We start from the raw sequence: 16,112 nt of genomic DNA, 5'->3' as shown, positions 1-16,112 counted from the left end.
ATGTATCCCGTGCCACCCAACGTGCTCTAGAAGGTGTAAGTCAACTACCCTGGCCAGTAACATCTCCGGATCTGTCCCCCATTGAGCATGTTTGGGACTGGATGAAGCGTCGTCTCACGCGGTCTGCACGTCCAGCACGAACGCTGGTCCAACTGAGGCGCCAGGTGGAAATGGCATGGCAAGCCGTTCCACAGGACTACATCCAGCATCTCTACGATCGTCTCCATGGGAGAATAGCAGCGTGCATTGCTGCGAAAGGTGGATATACACTGTACTAGTGCCGACATTGTGCATGCTCTGTTGCCTGTGTCTATGTGCCTGTGGTTCTGTCAGTGTGATCATGTGATGTATCTGACCCCAGGAATGTGTCAATAAAGTTTCCCCTTCCTGGGACAATGAATTCACGGTGTTCTTATTTCAATTTCCAGGAGTGTATATCAGTGTTCTCACTCCAGGTGTATCGCTACATTTGTAAAGAGAGACAATGCACTAATACACTGGTGGACAGCAGCTGCCTACAACTGAAGGGCGTATACGGCCTCCACCGCTTTAAATAATCCTCATAGAAGAAAATGACATTAGGGAAAAATATTTGTTTTTATGTCCTCTACAACCTCCCAGAGTTTGTCGGTTTAAATACTTTTCACCCTGTATGTGATCCGGTACTTAAATCTACAGATGACAGCACCCATTACACCAGAAGGCTAAGATGACCACAGATACGAGAACGTACCTACCAACGCAACCCACCCGGCTACGCACACACACACACACACACACACACACACACACACACACACACACACACAGGCGCGCGCACACACATTTAACCAAGGAAAATAAATAATGAAGTCATAACAAAGAATCAAGAAACCATGAGAAGAAAGACATAGTACCTACCAGTTATTGGTTCAGTAATGCATAAATAGATAACATCATCATTAACGTTAGCCCCTAAGGTATCATCAGAAAAGTAACTGAAAAACCACCTTGCGCTGCTGAAACTGTCGACAACAGTAAAATCCATTAAGATAGTCAACAGTAAAGTGCTTCGATGCAGTTAAATAATCCTCTTGCACTGGCTACGTCCAAGTCCCATTCTTCTGTATGAAGCGCTCTGTGCGTATTCTTAGTTTTGCAGCTCATTTCCTGCCTCCCTTGTCTTCGCCCTACTGCCAGCAATCTGGAGTTATAGGGTAGATTGAAATTTGGGTTGTAGCAATTGATGTTGTGTCAGTGGAAGGAGTGTCTTCTTCTTATTGTCTGTGGCTGCTGCGCTTGCACCTGCTGGCGAGTGCGACGTGAGGGACCTGTTGCTGCGCCTGCCCGCAGTACGGCTCGCTGTACGTGGCCTCTGACGGCGGGGTGCGGCAGCTGGCGCTGGAGGCGTGCGCGCGCCGCTACGACAGCTGCCTGCGCTGCGCCAGGGATCCCTACTGTGGCTGGGACCGCGCCGACCGACGCTGCAGGGCATACTCCCCAGGGTGAGTACTAGACTTGGCCACTGTTTCTATGTTCCGATACAGTGTATCGATACGTGGAACTGCTTCACTGTTTCGGAACGGCTGTGGTTCACTGTTTCGAAACAGTGGTGTTTCATTCCGCCCCTGTCTCGGATAACCGCACCAGATTCGATCTCAAGCCGGACACAGAAACTGTATCGTTGTTTCAGAATAAGGCTGTTTCAGTCCACCTGTGCTTGGAACGGACTAATTGCATCGAAACAGTGATGTTTCATTCCGCTCTGTGTCGTACGAGATTCGGGCTCGGCACAGGTACTGAAACACAACTAACACTTCATGAAACACTTTCAAGAGTTTTATTTATTATATTGTTCTCTCTCTCCCTGTTTTACAGTATAATATTTTGTTCAACTTTCGAACTGTTACATACTATCTGACATAATGCAATCAGCACATTACGTGCGCTCCTCTTCCAATGCTTCTGACAGCTGTTGTCAGTGTAAATTGCAAGCATTCAATACTAGATGCAAGGTGCCGACTTGCTAACATGGACGGCACGCGCGCCTGTCAGTCTGATGCTGCTACAGTGCCGGCCGCACACACAACCCTTACCGGCACGTCTTAATCAAGTTGTGCATTCCTAGGAAAATTCTATAATGTACAAATATATTTTTATCTTTAACGTGAGCACTGTTGCTCTAAACCATTTCATAACTATTTACTCTATGTAAGTATGCTTTCTTTGTCTACTGTACCGTAGCAGTTAGCTATGATGTAATTTTATTACACATGTTTAATTAATAATTTTTATATTATTCTAAAACTTTGTTATAGGTAATGTAAAAATTTCTTACTTCTGATGAAAGCTGCCTTAGAGCAGTTGAAACCTAGGTAAAGTTGAAAATTTGTTTTCCTGCGCAACCACAGACCTGTATTTTCAAATAATATTATAAATTTCGTCTACGGTTGCTGCCATGTTCAAAACTGTAAACTTTCAAGAGTGTCGAAATCTCTTTGACAAGCAATAGCATGAAGCTTAAGATACCCGAAAATAAAGCTTTGTTCCTAGCTGACTGTCCTATTACGAAATGGCGTAACATCAGTTTTATAAACACTAACCAAACAATAAAACAACGCATACTATTCACATTCAAAATAATAAATATGTGAAAATCAGTCGATTAAATTACACTTTTCTTTTATAACATATGCTTCTCTTTTCATCTACAGTAATAATATTAAGAACCACAAGTAAGCCTACAACATTTTGAATAGAAAAAGGTGCAGAGTGAAAGTTACTACACATATACATAAATTTGATGTAGGTATAATTGCAGGCAATCTGTTTGACATATTACTGATAGTGTGATGGAGAACGGGAAGGGCTGGGAAGCATGGTGAATTTATAGTAACGATTCGAAACACCATGAAAGACAAAATTTTTTTCTGTTAAATTTTGTTATTTATTCGAATTATTTGGCGTTATTTGTGAGTCTATAATCACTGGGCGTGATATCCCAATCATTCCCTTTGTGTGCATGTAAATTAGAAGGATGGGTATATTACCCACACTAACGGAATGTGGGAATCTCAGTAGCATATCCGTTGTTTCTGCAGTTTGCTCCCACCTCCAGTTCCGTACGTGGTGGTTGTTCTGTCTTCAGCTATGGCTGTCCTCAGCCAATTGAAAAGTATGAAAGTCACACAACACGAAAGCAGCGCATTTGCTGCAGGAAATACGAAACTGCCAAGACGCCCAAGTGTAGAGCTCTCGCACGTCATTTGTCTTTATATGGACATACTTATAACGTAGATAAAATATGTAGGTTTATTAGATTACAAAACACAAACTGTTTTGCTGTTTCTAAACAGCGTATCGAAACATTGCATTCTACTGTTTCATTTGATTCGAAACAATTACGTGTTTCAGTTTGCCCATCTCTAGTGAGTAGGGAAACTAGAAAATCTGAAAAGGGAAATGCAAAGGCTCAATCTAGATATAGTAGGGGTCACTGAAGTCAAGTGGAAGGAACACAAGGATTGCTGGTCAGATGAGTATCGGGTAATATCAACAGCAGCAGAAAATGGTATAACAGGTGTAAGATTCGTTATGAATAGGAAGGTAGGGCAGAGGGTGTGTTACTGTGAACAGTTCAGTGACCGGGTTGTTCTAATCAGAATCGACAGCAGACAAACACCGACAACGACAGTTCAGGTATACATGCCGACGTCGCAAGCTGAAGATGAACAGATAGAGAAAGTGTATGAGGATATTGAAAGGGTAATGCAGTATGTAAAGGGGGACGAAATTCTAATAGTCATGAGCGACTGGAATGCAGTTGTGGGGGAAGGAGTAGAAGGAAACGTTACAGGAGAATATGGGCTTGGAACAAGGAATGAAAGAGGAGAAAGACTAATTGAGTTCTGTACCAAGTTTCAGCTAGTAATAGCGAATACCCTGTTCAAGAATCACAAGAGGAGGAGGTATACTTGGAAAAGGCCGGGAGATACAAGAAGATTTCAATTAGATTACATCATGCTCAGACAGAGAATCCGAAATCAGATACTGGATTGTAAGGCGTACCCAGGAGCAGATATAAACTCAGATCACAATATAGTAGTGATGAAGAGTAGGCTGAAGTTCAAGACATTAGTCAGGAAGAATCAATACGCAAAGAAGTGGGATATGGAAGTTCTAAGGAATGACGAGATACGTATGAACTTCTCTAACGCTATAGATACAGCAATAAGGAATAGCGCAGTAGGCAGTACAGTTGAAGAGGAATGGATGTCTCTAAAAAGGGCCGTCACAGAAGTTGGAAAGGAAAACATAGGTACAAAGAAGGTAGCTCCGAAGAAACCATGGGTAACAGAAGAAATACTTCAGTTGATTGATGAAAGGAGGAAGTACAAACATATTCCTCGAAAATCAGGAACACAGAAATACAAGTCGCTGAGGAATGAAATAAATAGGAAGTGCAGGGAAGCTAAGACGAAATGGCTGCAGGAAAAATGTGAAGACATCGAAAAAGATATGATTGTCGGAAGGACAGACTCAGCATACAGGGAAGTCAAAACAACCTTTGGTGACATTAAAAGCAACGGTGGTAACATTAAGAATGCAACTTGAACTCCACTGTTAAATGCAGAGAAGAGAGCACATAAGTGGAAAGAATACATTGAAAGCCTCTATGAGGGTGAAGATTTGTCTGATGTGATAGAAGAAGAAACAGGAATCGACTTAGAAGAGATAGGGGATCCAGTATTAGAATCGGAATTTAAAAGAGCTTTGGAGGACTTATGGTCCAATAAGGCAGAAGGGATAGATAACATTCCATCAGAATTTCTAAAATCATTAGGGGAAGTGGCAACAAAACGACTATCCTCGTTGGTGTGTAGAATATATGAGTCTGGCGACATACCATCTGATTTTCGGAAAAGCATCATCTACACAATTCCGAAGACGGCAAGAGCTGACAAGTGCGAGAATTATCGCACAATCCGCTTAACAGCTCATGCATTGAAGCTGCTTACAAAATAATATACACAAGAATGGAAAAGAAAATTGAGAGTACGCTAGGTGACGATCAGTTTGGCTTTAGGAAAAGTAAAGGCACGAGAGAGGCAATTCTGACGTTACGGCTAATAATGGAAGCAAGGCTAAAGAAAAATCAAGACACTTTCATAGGATTTGTCGACCTGGAAAAAGCGTTCGACAATATAAAATAGTGCAAGCTGTTCGAGATTATGAAAAAAGCAGAGGTAAGCTATAGTGAGAGCCGGGTCATATACAATATGTACAACAACCAAGAGGGAATAATAAGAGTGGACGATCAAGAATGAAGTGCTCGTATTAAGAAGGGTGTAAGACAAGGCTGTAGCCTTTCGCCTCTACTCTTCAATCTGTACATCGAGGAAGCAATGATGGAAATAAAAGAAAGTTTCAGGAGTGGAATTAAAATACAAAGTGAATGGATATCAATGATACGATTCGCTGATGACATTGCTATCCTGAGTGAAAGTGAAGAAGAATTAAATGATCTGCTGAACGGAATGAACAGTCTAATGAGTACACAGTATGGTTTGAGAGTAAATCGGAGAAAGACGCAGGTAATGAGAAGTAGTAGAAATGAGAACAGCGAGAAACTTAACATCAGGATTGATGGTCACGAAGATAATGAAGTTAAGGAATTCTCCTACCTAGGCAGTGAAATAACCAATGACGGACGGAGCAAGGAGGACATCAAAAGCAGACTCGCTATGGCAAAAAAGGCATTTCTGGCCAAGAGAAGTCTACTAATATCAAATACTGGCCTTAATTTGAGGAAGAAATTTCTGAGGATGTAAGTGTGGAGTACAGCATTGTATGGTAGTGAAACATGGACTGTAGGAAAACCGGAAAAGAAGAGAATCGAAGCATTTGAGATGTGGTGCTATAGACGAATGTTGAAAATGAGGTGGACTGATAAGGTAAGGAATGAGGAGGTTCTACGCAGAATCGGAGAGGAAAGGAATATGTGGAAAACACTGATAAGGAGAAGAGACAGGATGATAGGACATCTGCTAAGACATGAGGGAATGACTTCCATGGTACTAGAGGGAGCTGTAGAGGGCAAAAACTGTAGAGGAAGACAGAGATTGGAATACGTCAAGCAAATAATTGAGGACGTAGGTTGCAAGTGCTACTCTGAGATGAAGAGGTTAGCACAGGGGAGGAATTCGTGGCGGGCCGCATCAAACCAGTCAGTAGACTGATGACAAAAAAAAAAAAAAAGTGAGTACCTCGTGTACGCTCCTCTACTCTTTGTGACCGGGTACCGGACAACAACGCCAGCCGTCAGCTGTGAGTACTCGTAGTCTTCCCAGCATGACCAGCTACTCTACACCGGGTGATATATGTGGAACCACAGCGAGAAATGCATGTTACAATATTTAGACCAATGCTAGCAAAGCCTGCAGGCTGCGGTGTTGTATATGACCACAAGCGGTACCCGTGCACTGTCCTCAGTACGTTGTACGCGTCAGCTGTGGTGAGAGAAACTGTCTGTGTAGTTGTCAGAACATTATGTCTGAGTTAAGTACATTCGAAATAGCCCGCCCGGCTAGCAGCGCTCTGACGCGCTGCTTCGCAAGCGGGAAGGCGTGCCGGCCCCAGCACGAATCCACCCGGCGGTTTAGTGTTGAGGTATGGTGTTCTGGCCAGCCTGTGGATGGATTTTTAGGCGGTTTTCGGTCTACCGCGGCGAATGCGGCTGGTTCCCCTTACTCCGCCTCAGTTAAGCCGTCGGCACACGGACCGTGCTGTCGAACGTTAACGTTGAGCATGCCGAGTCCAACGTGCTGCTGAACGCTCAGGAATGATGCGAGTTGTGCACACGGTACGTGCGCCCCAACGTGGCATACGCGATCGCAACGCACTCCAGCGGCAGTTAAGGGATATTTCTAGTTCGTGAATCACACTGTTTACTCAACGGGCGCGCGTAAAATTCCCACGTTAGCTCTATTAAAAACGCACCTTTCCACCATCGTCCACGAAAAGGAAAGTACCATGTCCAATCATTAAGGACACTGGTTTATAAAAGTTCCATTACAAACAGTAAGTTACAAATTTAGAATACTTCTCCCCATAAGATAAACTTTATTTCTCGTTCCCACATTTTAGTAAAGCCCCAAGGTCAGTCTTACTTGATCAGTGTTCCTACCCAGTAGCAGAATCTTTGCAACACGTGAATTACGTAGCGTAAAAGAAAAAAGGAGCAAAATATCGTTATACAAGTAGCGCAAGCTGTCTAGTACATTATGCCAATCGAACAAAGTCACTCTTCAAAAAAAGGTAAACTTATATTTACATAACATCAAATCTTATAGAATATATACTTAAATTAAACTAATAATAAAGTATCTGAACCTAATAAAAACGCGAGTGATAGGAAAATAAATTTGGAAGTAACAATACGGGAATCACCGCCCAACTACTAACGTAATATTGGGCAGTGACGCAACTCAGTTCACTAAATCAACATCACATCTTTCGTCTATAATCATATTATGTTACCCTTTGCTGAAAACCGTAATCGTAGATATGTTACTAATTGAAATTCAATTATAACAAATTGTACCAAGAACAATACATTTTAGGTGGATATTCAGTGTGTCGCTGCCTTCAAATAGCTTACTCTCGTAATACGCAAGTTACAATAATTCTTTTGCCACGAATATGATGTTTCTCATTATTTTATTGGAACGAATCACACAGTTAACAACGCGTTTTCCAGTGATTCTCAATTTGCTGGTGCTCAGAAACGGCATATATACATATAGGCTTGTAATGAGTGGCAATATGACGCCTCACAACTCTGTACCGAAGGGACACGGCGTGCCTGTGACGTAGTTGGCGCTGTGCCATCTCATTGGTCAACGCTCAGACGCAGGCTCAGAATATCTGACATGCCAGATATTGCTCTGCACGTTCGCAAAGACCCCCGATCCTGCTGTTCCACACACAAAATCAAAATTGGGCATATTATTGAGATTTGTACAGTGGATGCTTCCGTAACGCAGGGAGCTGAAGTGTTTGGCGTTTCAAGATGCATTGTATCTAAGATACACGTGGTGTGCTACGAAAGTAATGGGACTGAGAACACTGCGGAGGATCTGGTAAGGTTGTGTTGTACCAACTGTACAAACCGTTGTATTCATCACTTCCAAATGCTCAGTCCGAGTTTCAGCTCTCTATAGCCATCACGTGGTTTTTGAGATCGCCGTCAGTGAAGTTCTGTCTTTTGTTGTATGTTACGAAAATGGAGCAGCGGAATTTAGCGCAACGTTATGCAATAAAGTTGCGTGTTAATCTTGTGGAATCCACGAGTGTGACCTTTCGAAAGTTGAAACAGGCGTCTGGGGAACATTACATATCAAGATCGCAACTTTTCCGCTGCCAAAAATCATTTTTGGAAAGCTGAAAACACCTTAAAAATGGTTGTCTCTCAGGAAAGATTTCAGCATCAAAAATCGAATAAACCGTCGAAATTGTGCGTGTGCTCGTGAGATAAGATCGGCGTCTAAGAATAAGGACAATGGGTGACCTATAAACTTACAAGGAAAATAGAGAATTGAGACCGGACATTTTAAGCAGTTGGTGACTGCGTAGCCCCATGTCACACGGCCAGTTCTGTCAAGAAATTTTCAAAAAACATTCTCGTTGTGCCGCAGCCCCCTGTTCACCTAATCTGAGTCCGTATGACGTTTCCCGAAATTGAAAAAGCTTTAAAATTATGTCATTTTGGAACTCTGGAGAACATTCAAAGCAATGTGACCCTACTACTTGAAGATTTTCAGCGCCGCTACAAAGACTGGAAACAACGGCTACGCCGATGTATGGCTTCCGAGGGAAACTACTCTGATGTGGACAATACTGTTGTCCAGTGATTGTTGTCGAGTGATTGTGACAGACGACTATTGAAGAGTATAGTGACAAAAAGTAAGAGGACGTCAGCTACAGAGCCCACTACAGAAATGAGTGCCGCAATTGCGAACCCAGTCAGTAACCAAACAACAAAGAAGGGAGCTCCATGAGCAGGAAATTGCAGTGCGATATGGACTTCCAAAAGCACTCACCAGTGACTTGGATACTCATAACAGGTAAATGTTGTGCCAAAGCCGTGAAACTTGGAATGTCGAACAATGGCGGAAAAACAGTTTTCAACTTTTGGGCAATTTTTTCCAGGGTTCCCTGATAATCTGGACAGCCATATAGTGGTATTCCGTGGGTTCTTTGGTCTCTGAAATGTCACATTACTACCAAGGATTAAGTAACCATTTTACCTGATCAGGTGCATCGGATGGTATAATGTTTGTTCCTGAACTGTTAAGCGGAATTTCAAGATGACACGGCCCCTGTTCACACAGCACGTATCTTCCATGACTGGATTTGTTGGCAGGGGATGGACTGGTTTTGTGAGCACAGAGATCGATTTTCGCATCTCCCTTGGCCACCACAGTAACCAGATCTCAATACTGTTGAGCTTTTGTCACCTGCTATAGAGAGAAGGGCGCCTGATTGCTATTCACTGCCGTCATCGTCACCGGAATTTGCGACTATTTAGTGGGAAGAATGGTATAAGATTCCCTTGAAAACCATACAGAACCTATTGAGACGTGGGACTTACGGAAATCTGGAAAAGGTGTGGACGGAGCCTAATCAGTTTCCGTTGGTTACACAGTAAACACATACACTTTATATAAGGAAGTATTTTTTTTAAACAATCATTTAAAAATATTGCAACACAAGCTACACAGATGGCTGAAGGCCTTATTAAGAGAGAACTCAAAATTATTTGTGAGCTGAAGACCACAAGCAATACTTCAGAACAATTAACGGCTGAAGGCCTGAATCACAAAAGAGGACCGCGCGGGATTAGCCGGGCGGTCTGGGCGCTGTAGTCATGGACTGTAAGACTGATCCCGGCAGAGGTTCGAGTCCTCCCTCGGGCGTGGGTGTGTGTGTTTGACCTTAGGATAATTTAGGTTAAGTAGTGTGTAAGCTTAGAGACTGATGACCTTAGCAGTTAAGTCCCATAAGATTTCACACACATTTGAGCACCTCACAAATGACGAAGACAACTACACGCTAAAAACACCAAAATGATTTTTTTTAAATTATCTTTTGAAAAAACTGACTGTAACACAAGCTACACTGATAGCTGAAGGCCTCATTAAGAAATAATTCATATTATTTGTTGGCTGAAGGCCAAAAGCAATAGGAATAATTTAAACAAAATATTATTTTTAAACAATTGACGCAATCAGACCAAATAAAAAAAGGGGAGTGATACACAGACAGTGCTCTAAGGATCGACCTGAGAAAAGTCCCTACAGCTGCGTAACCGGTGAGACAGGCAGCCAAGAGTTATGGTCACCTAACAGGATGGCAGCTCAAACCAGGGAGAGTTTAAACGCCGATCAATCCTCTTTCCAAATGCACCTAACGTGTGATAACCAGTACAACGATGGAATAATTCAAGTGAGGGCGTAGTGGCAGACAGCACTGCGTCTTTAGAATCCGGTGTTTAAAACAACGAAAGGCAGAAGGAACCACTATAACCAATGGTAAACAAAAGAAACCACAATCCACACAGCAATCAAGGAGGCTGTCGAACTACACGTCATGCCGGACGCATCGGCAAGACGAAGAAAATACACTGCCGCAAAAATACGTTAACATGCATGACAGGTAACTGGGGTGTTAGCGACCACTAGTCAGTAAAATACCGCTGGTTGCACTTCACTAAATAGTAACACAAAATTCAAAACTAATAAGAGGCTGTAGAAGACGGCTAACAGATTCCCCCAACTCGACACGCTCCACTTGCTGCTGTTCGTCTCATGGTGACGCTCGAGCAATAACGCACGAACAATTGGCGTGATCACCAAAATGGAGGTTTCGATACTGGATTAATGTTCCCTCAACTGCTGGGTCCGGTGGACAACGAGGTTGAGGCCTTTGCAAATACAGACAGCCCCTCGATCCGGCAATGCCTGCGAACCCGCTAGCGGTCCTGCCATGTCCTCGCGCTGCTGGACGACTCTGCTCCTCCGCCCTAACCAAACTACCGACTCACCCGACCTGGAAAACATTTCACGTCCTTCCAAAGATAGTATGGGTATTAGATATCGATAAACGCTGCAGCTGCCACTCGCAGACAGACAATGTCAGCAGACGTAGTGGTGCCAGTAAACAGAAGGAACAAAAAACGAGACGCCACTATCCCTATTACACGATGCCAACCTACCAAAGGCTCCAGGGCGAGCCTCACACGGCTCAGCAGTAGTTATCCATTCTACTCGAAGCTGTTTTGAATGCCAACAGGTTTCCTATAGCGTGTTAGGAATGGCAATGTGTTGTGGTCTTGGTGTTTCCACACTTTTTTCCAGCCCATATATAGGATGTAACAAAAAGTACAAACAAACTACTAGGATATATAGAAATGCTGAGGAAACACCAATAAAGGTTCACCCTACACTGATGATCCAAATAATCGTGCCATTGCCACCGTGAGCCTGGATCCCGCCAAGTGGCTTTACGTTCATGTGTAACGTATATAATCAAAGCAGAGACAAAAAGACAACATTTCCAGCGAACGAATAGGCCGCTGAGATAAGCGACTTTGACATACGGTAGATTGTTGTGAGGTTGCACGTAAGATAATTTATCTTGGAAACGGCGAGGTTAGTCGTCAATTCCACGTCACGGTGGTGAACATCTGTGGAATCTGGTTAAAGAACGGTGAAACCTCGAGTGGGCAATAAGGTATTGGACATCCCAACTTCACCGCACGACCTGGAAGTTGCAGACTTTCCGTCTCTGTTAGGAACGAAAGGCGACGACCTCTGGGAGATCTGACGACAAAGTACATACAATACTTGTGGAGACAGAAGAGTTGCTAGCACGTCGTTCAGGACACATTGTTGTACCTGAGGCTCTGCAGCAGACAAGCCCTACGTGTTCCCCTGCTGACTCAAGGGCATCGGCCAGTCCAGATTGGACTGCGGGTGAGTGTAAACGTGTCACCTTGCCGAATGAATCACGTTTCTTGCTACACCAGATCGATGGTCACGTGATGATATGTCGTCATCGGCGCGAAAGGTTGCTCAAAACATGCACCACGCCATGAATGCATGCCGGGGGCTACTGTATTATGCTATTGGATATAACCACCATCGCTTCCATGGTAACTGAAAGAACTACGCCTGCTGTGGATTACGTGAACATTATGTCAGGGCACCTGCATCTTTTCATACCTGACGTCTTCCCCGCCGGCGATGCTATCTTCCAGCAAGGTAACTGCTCGTAGTACGAAGCCATAATCGTGATATAGTGGTTTGAGGAACATGTTAGTGAACTCACGTAGACATCTCGACAGCTAAATTCGCTCGGCTTGAACCCGATGGACCAGATCTGGGTACAATCGGGTGCTATCTCCGCACCCACAAAAATCGCTCCCATAATTTACATGAGCTATGTATCCTGTGCTTAACGTCTAGTGCTGCCACATTGTCGATTCCATGCCACACAGAATCGCTCCTGTATTGCGTTGTAAAAGTTGTCCACCACGCGATTAAGGAGATAGCCATTATACAAGTATTTGGCTTACCAATCTGTGATGCTGCTGAAGCTGTTGGGACCAGTGCCTGTTACTACTAGGTCACGAGTACGATAGCAGACACGAGTTGGCGTATCAGTAGAACGGGAGCATTATTTTTGTGAGAGACGTGAGGGCTCTCTTCTTCCGCACTCCATGGATTAGGCAATGTTGACCGTTCTAGCTCCAGAACATTTCTGACCATCGTTTCTTTTGTCTTCCAGGATATCGTCTTCCCTGAGAGCTACACTGTAACACACGCCTTAGAAATCTCTCCTTCAGCATCCTATCGTTATGCCCTCTCCAACCATTTCTACAGATTACAGTTCTTCCATCAAAAGAATTTATTCTTAATTCATCCCTTATTTACTCATTTCCAGTTTTGTCTGGAAGAGTGCGTCATTTTGCTCTCATTCAGAATCTGATTTTGGCTTTCTATATATATGTGGAGGCCCTATTGGCCTGATACGGCTTGATCACCTTTTCACTTGACGTTGGCCCAGACACGACATATGGAAGTGCAGAATGGGTCAGCGTATGAAAGACTCAGTTGCAGAGACTACTACCACGTCTTCCTGCCCAGCGTATCCACGAAGCTGTAGATCAGCTTGGAATTTTGGAAATGAAGAAAAATGCCTATACCCCATACTACAGAAGAAGAGCATCCAAGAATCGAATAATCCGGCAACTAGGTCGTCCGAGGGACGAACCATACCACCACACCCGTTACTACCACGAACATATGGCTACCACACGAAGCCATATGATTACACGTACACACAAGAAGTCAATCATTTTAAAACGCAAGGCTCCAACAACAAAGGCGGACGTACTAGGTAGAGGGTCACAGTGTTCTGGCTGATCATTGTATAGCAAGGCTCGCATGTTGCCTTATTGTAACTGCATTTTTGTAAACGTCTTTTAGCAGTGAAGATTGGTCACACAGTAGAAATCTGGTGTTGCAGTAAACAGAATTTGCGACTGACTGCTGTACTCTTTACCACTTGAGACACAGGATGTTACCTCGGCTGGAGAGTCCTCGATAGCCGTAGATGCAACAACAGACTGTTTTATGAAAGTGTGGTGGACTCTTGTATATTAATGATCCACCACACATTGTCAATACCAACCTCACATGATGTTATTAATGATGAAAAACTGTCTGAAAAAAGAATGTACAAATACACACTGAGGAAAAGTCATGGGATAGCTTCATGCTCATACACAGATGATAGTAATATCGAGTACACAAGGTAGATAGAATACGGCAGAGCATTGGCGGAGCTGTTGTTTGTACTCAGGTGATTCTTGGGAATAGACTCACTACTTGATTATCACCACACGACGGGAATCAATAGACGTTGAATGCGGAAGGCTAGTTGATGCATGAGATATTCAGTTTCGGAAAACGTTCGGGAATTCAAAATTCCGAAATCTAAAGTGTCAATAACTAGCCGAGAATACCAAATTTCAGGCGTTACCTGTCACCACCGACAGCGCTCTGGTCGACGGTCACAGTAAACGACCGTGAGCAGCGTTCTTTGCGTAGGATTGTGAGCGCCAACAGGAAAGCAATACTACGAGAAATAACCACAGAGATCAGTGTGGGACGTACGGCGAGCGTATCCGTTGAGACAGTGTAACAAAATTTGCCATTAATGGGCTGTGACAGCGGAGGACCGACTCGTCTCTCCTGCGCCCGTGATCATATCTGATAGACCCCAGACGACTGGAAAACCGTGTCGTGGTCAGATGTGTCCCGATTTCAGTTGGTAGGAGCTGATGGTAGTGTCCGAGTATAGTGGAGATCCCATGAAGCCATGGACTCAAGTTGTTAGCAAGGCACTAGGCAAGCTGGTGGTGGCTCCACTATGATGTGGGTTGTGTTTATACGGAATCGACTGGATCCTCTAGCACAAATGAATCAATTGTTGACTGGAAATGGTTATGTTCACGTACTTCGAAACCATTTGTAGCCGTTCATGGACTTCATATTCCTAAAGAACGATGTTACCTAGGCCACAGTTGTTCGCTATTTGAAGAACATTCTGGGCAAATCGAACGAATGATCTGGCCACCCACATGGCCCGATATGAATCCCACTGAATATTTATGGGACATAATCGAGAAGTCAGTTAATGAGTAAAATCCTGCACCGGCAACGCTTTCGTAATTATGGACGGCTATAGTGGCAGCAGGAGGTATGTAAATAAGGGCAGAACGAATTATCATTTGCTTGTTTTTCCAATGTGAGAACTTTTCGCAAAGTTTGTAAACACTGGACTGGCAGGCACATGAAAATGTGCGCCACCAATTTTCCCGCAAGAGATAACTTAGTAACCTCCAGTTACCAGCATTAACTGTGAAATCTGCGTTACACCAGTAATATCGTCAAAGTAAAGTTTAGTCGAAATACAGAGTACATACTGCAATTTATGCTGTCATCTTACACGAGTGAAATGAGAGGCATAACTACTACGGAGTACAATAGAAAGGTATCCTCTGCCATGCACATCAGAATTCTTTGCAGAGTATACAGGTACATGTTGTCATTGTCTTTCACGACAATATGTATAAAATTCTGCTAGTGTTCAAACAACGTCTTGTCTGAGCTAAATACTCGAGTCAACCAAGATGGATGCCATCTTCTGCATCAGGAACTGACTATCGGGACGGATGCGTGTTTTTTATACATGAGGGGATTTCAAAAATAATTTGCGTATGTCTTCCCCTCCTAAGACCATTGCACAACAAGAGAGGCACATTGTCAGAAGAGATGTACCGGGTGGTCAAAAGTTAGTATAAATTTGAAAACTTAATAAACCACGGAATAATGTAGATAGACAGGTAAAAACTGACACACATGCTTGGAATGACATGGGGATTTATTAGAAAAAAAAAACAAAGTTCACAAAATGTCTGACAGATGGCGCTGGACAGCAAACCGCCAGTGACTGCGCATGACAATCGTGTATAAAACGAGCTGTAATGAGAGAGAGACTCAGATGCGCCAGCGGTCGCAGCATGTTGACGTTACCTGAAAAGGCACTTGTAGTGAAGCTGTATTATCAGAATGAGGAATGTGCTAGTTCAGCGTTACGATCCTATCGTCATAGGAAGGGACTTCGAACGGGTAAAGGTCCGTTGACAAATGCAGCTGTGGCGAGAATGATTTCGAAGTTAGAAGCCACGGGTTGTTTGGACGATAGACCCCTTAGTGGCCGACCGAGCACAAGGCGTAATGCTGCTGAGACAGTTCAGGAAGAAATGCAGACTGTAGCGGGTTCGTCTATGCACGGGGAAATCAGCGCTCGTGCAGTCGCACGTCGCACCGGCATTCCATACACTACTGTTTGGTTGGCACTGAGGCTATCCGTACAAAATACAATCATGAAATGTTATCTGGCGATTTAGTGTAGTGGTGGACATTTGCGATGTGGGCGTTTCAAAAGATAGCAGAAGATGACGATTGGTTGAGAAACAAGTTGTGGACCGACGAAGCTCCGAG

The 16,112-nt window shown here is 43.7% G+C and overlaps 1 protein-coding gene across 2 annotated transcripts in view; it reads left to right on the top strand.

The window, feature by feature from the left end:
* LOC126282014 (semaphorin-2A-like) overlaps window positions 1-16,112 on the top strand; it is a 408,361-nt gene that overhangs the window by 378,725 nt on the left and 13,524 nt on the right. For both annotated transcript variants that reach the window (XM_049981407.1, XM_049981406.1), the window contains exon 11: window positions 1,333-1,484. In XM_049981407.1, the coding sequence (XP_049837364.1) occupies window positions 1,333-1,484 (152 nt within the window). The remainder of the gene's footprint in view (window positions 1-1,332; window positions 1,485-16,112) is intronic.

This window comes from Schistocerca gregaria, chromosome 7, assembly GCF_023897955.1.
Source record: "Schistocerca gregaria isolate iqSchGreg1 chromosome 7, iqSchGreg1.2, whole genome shotgun sequence".
In the NCBI taxonomy this organism is placed as follows: domain Eukaryota; kingdom Metazoa; phylum Arthropoda; class Insecta; order Orthoptera; family Acrididae; genus Schistocerca; species Schistocerca gregaria.
The sequence above is the reverse complement of the archived record's forward strand: the minus strand, read 5'-3'. Positions and strand labels throughout refer to the sequence as shown.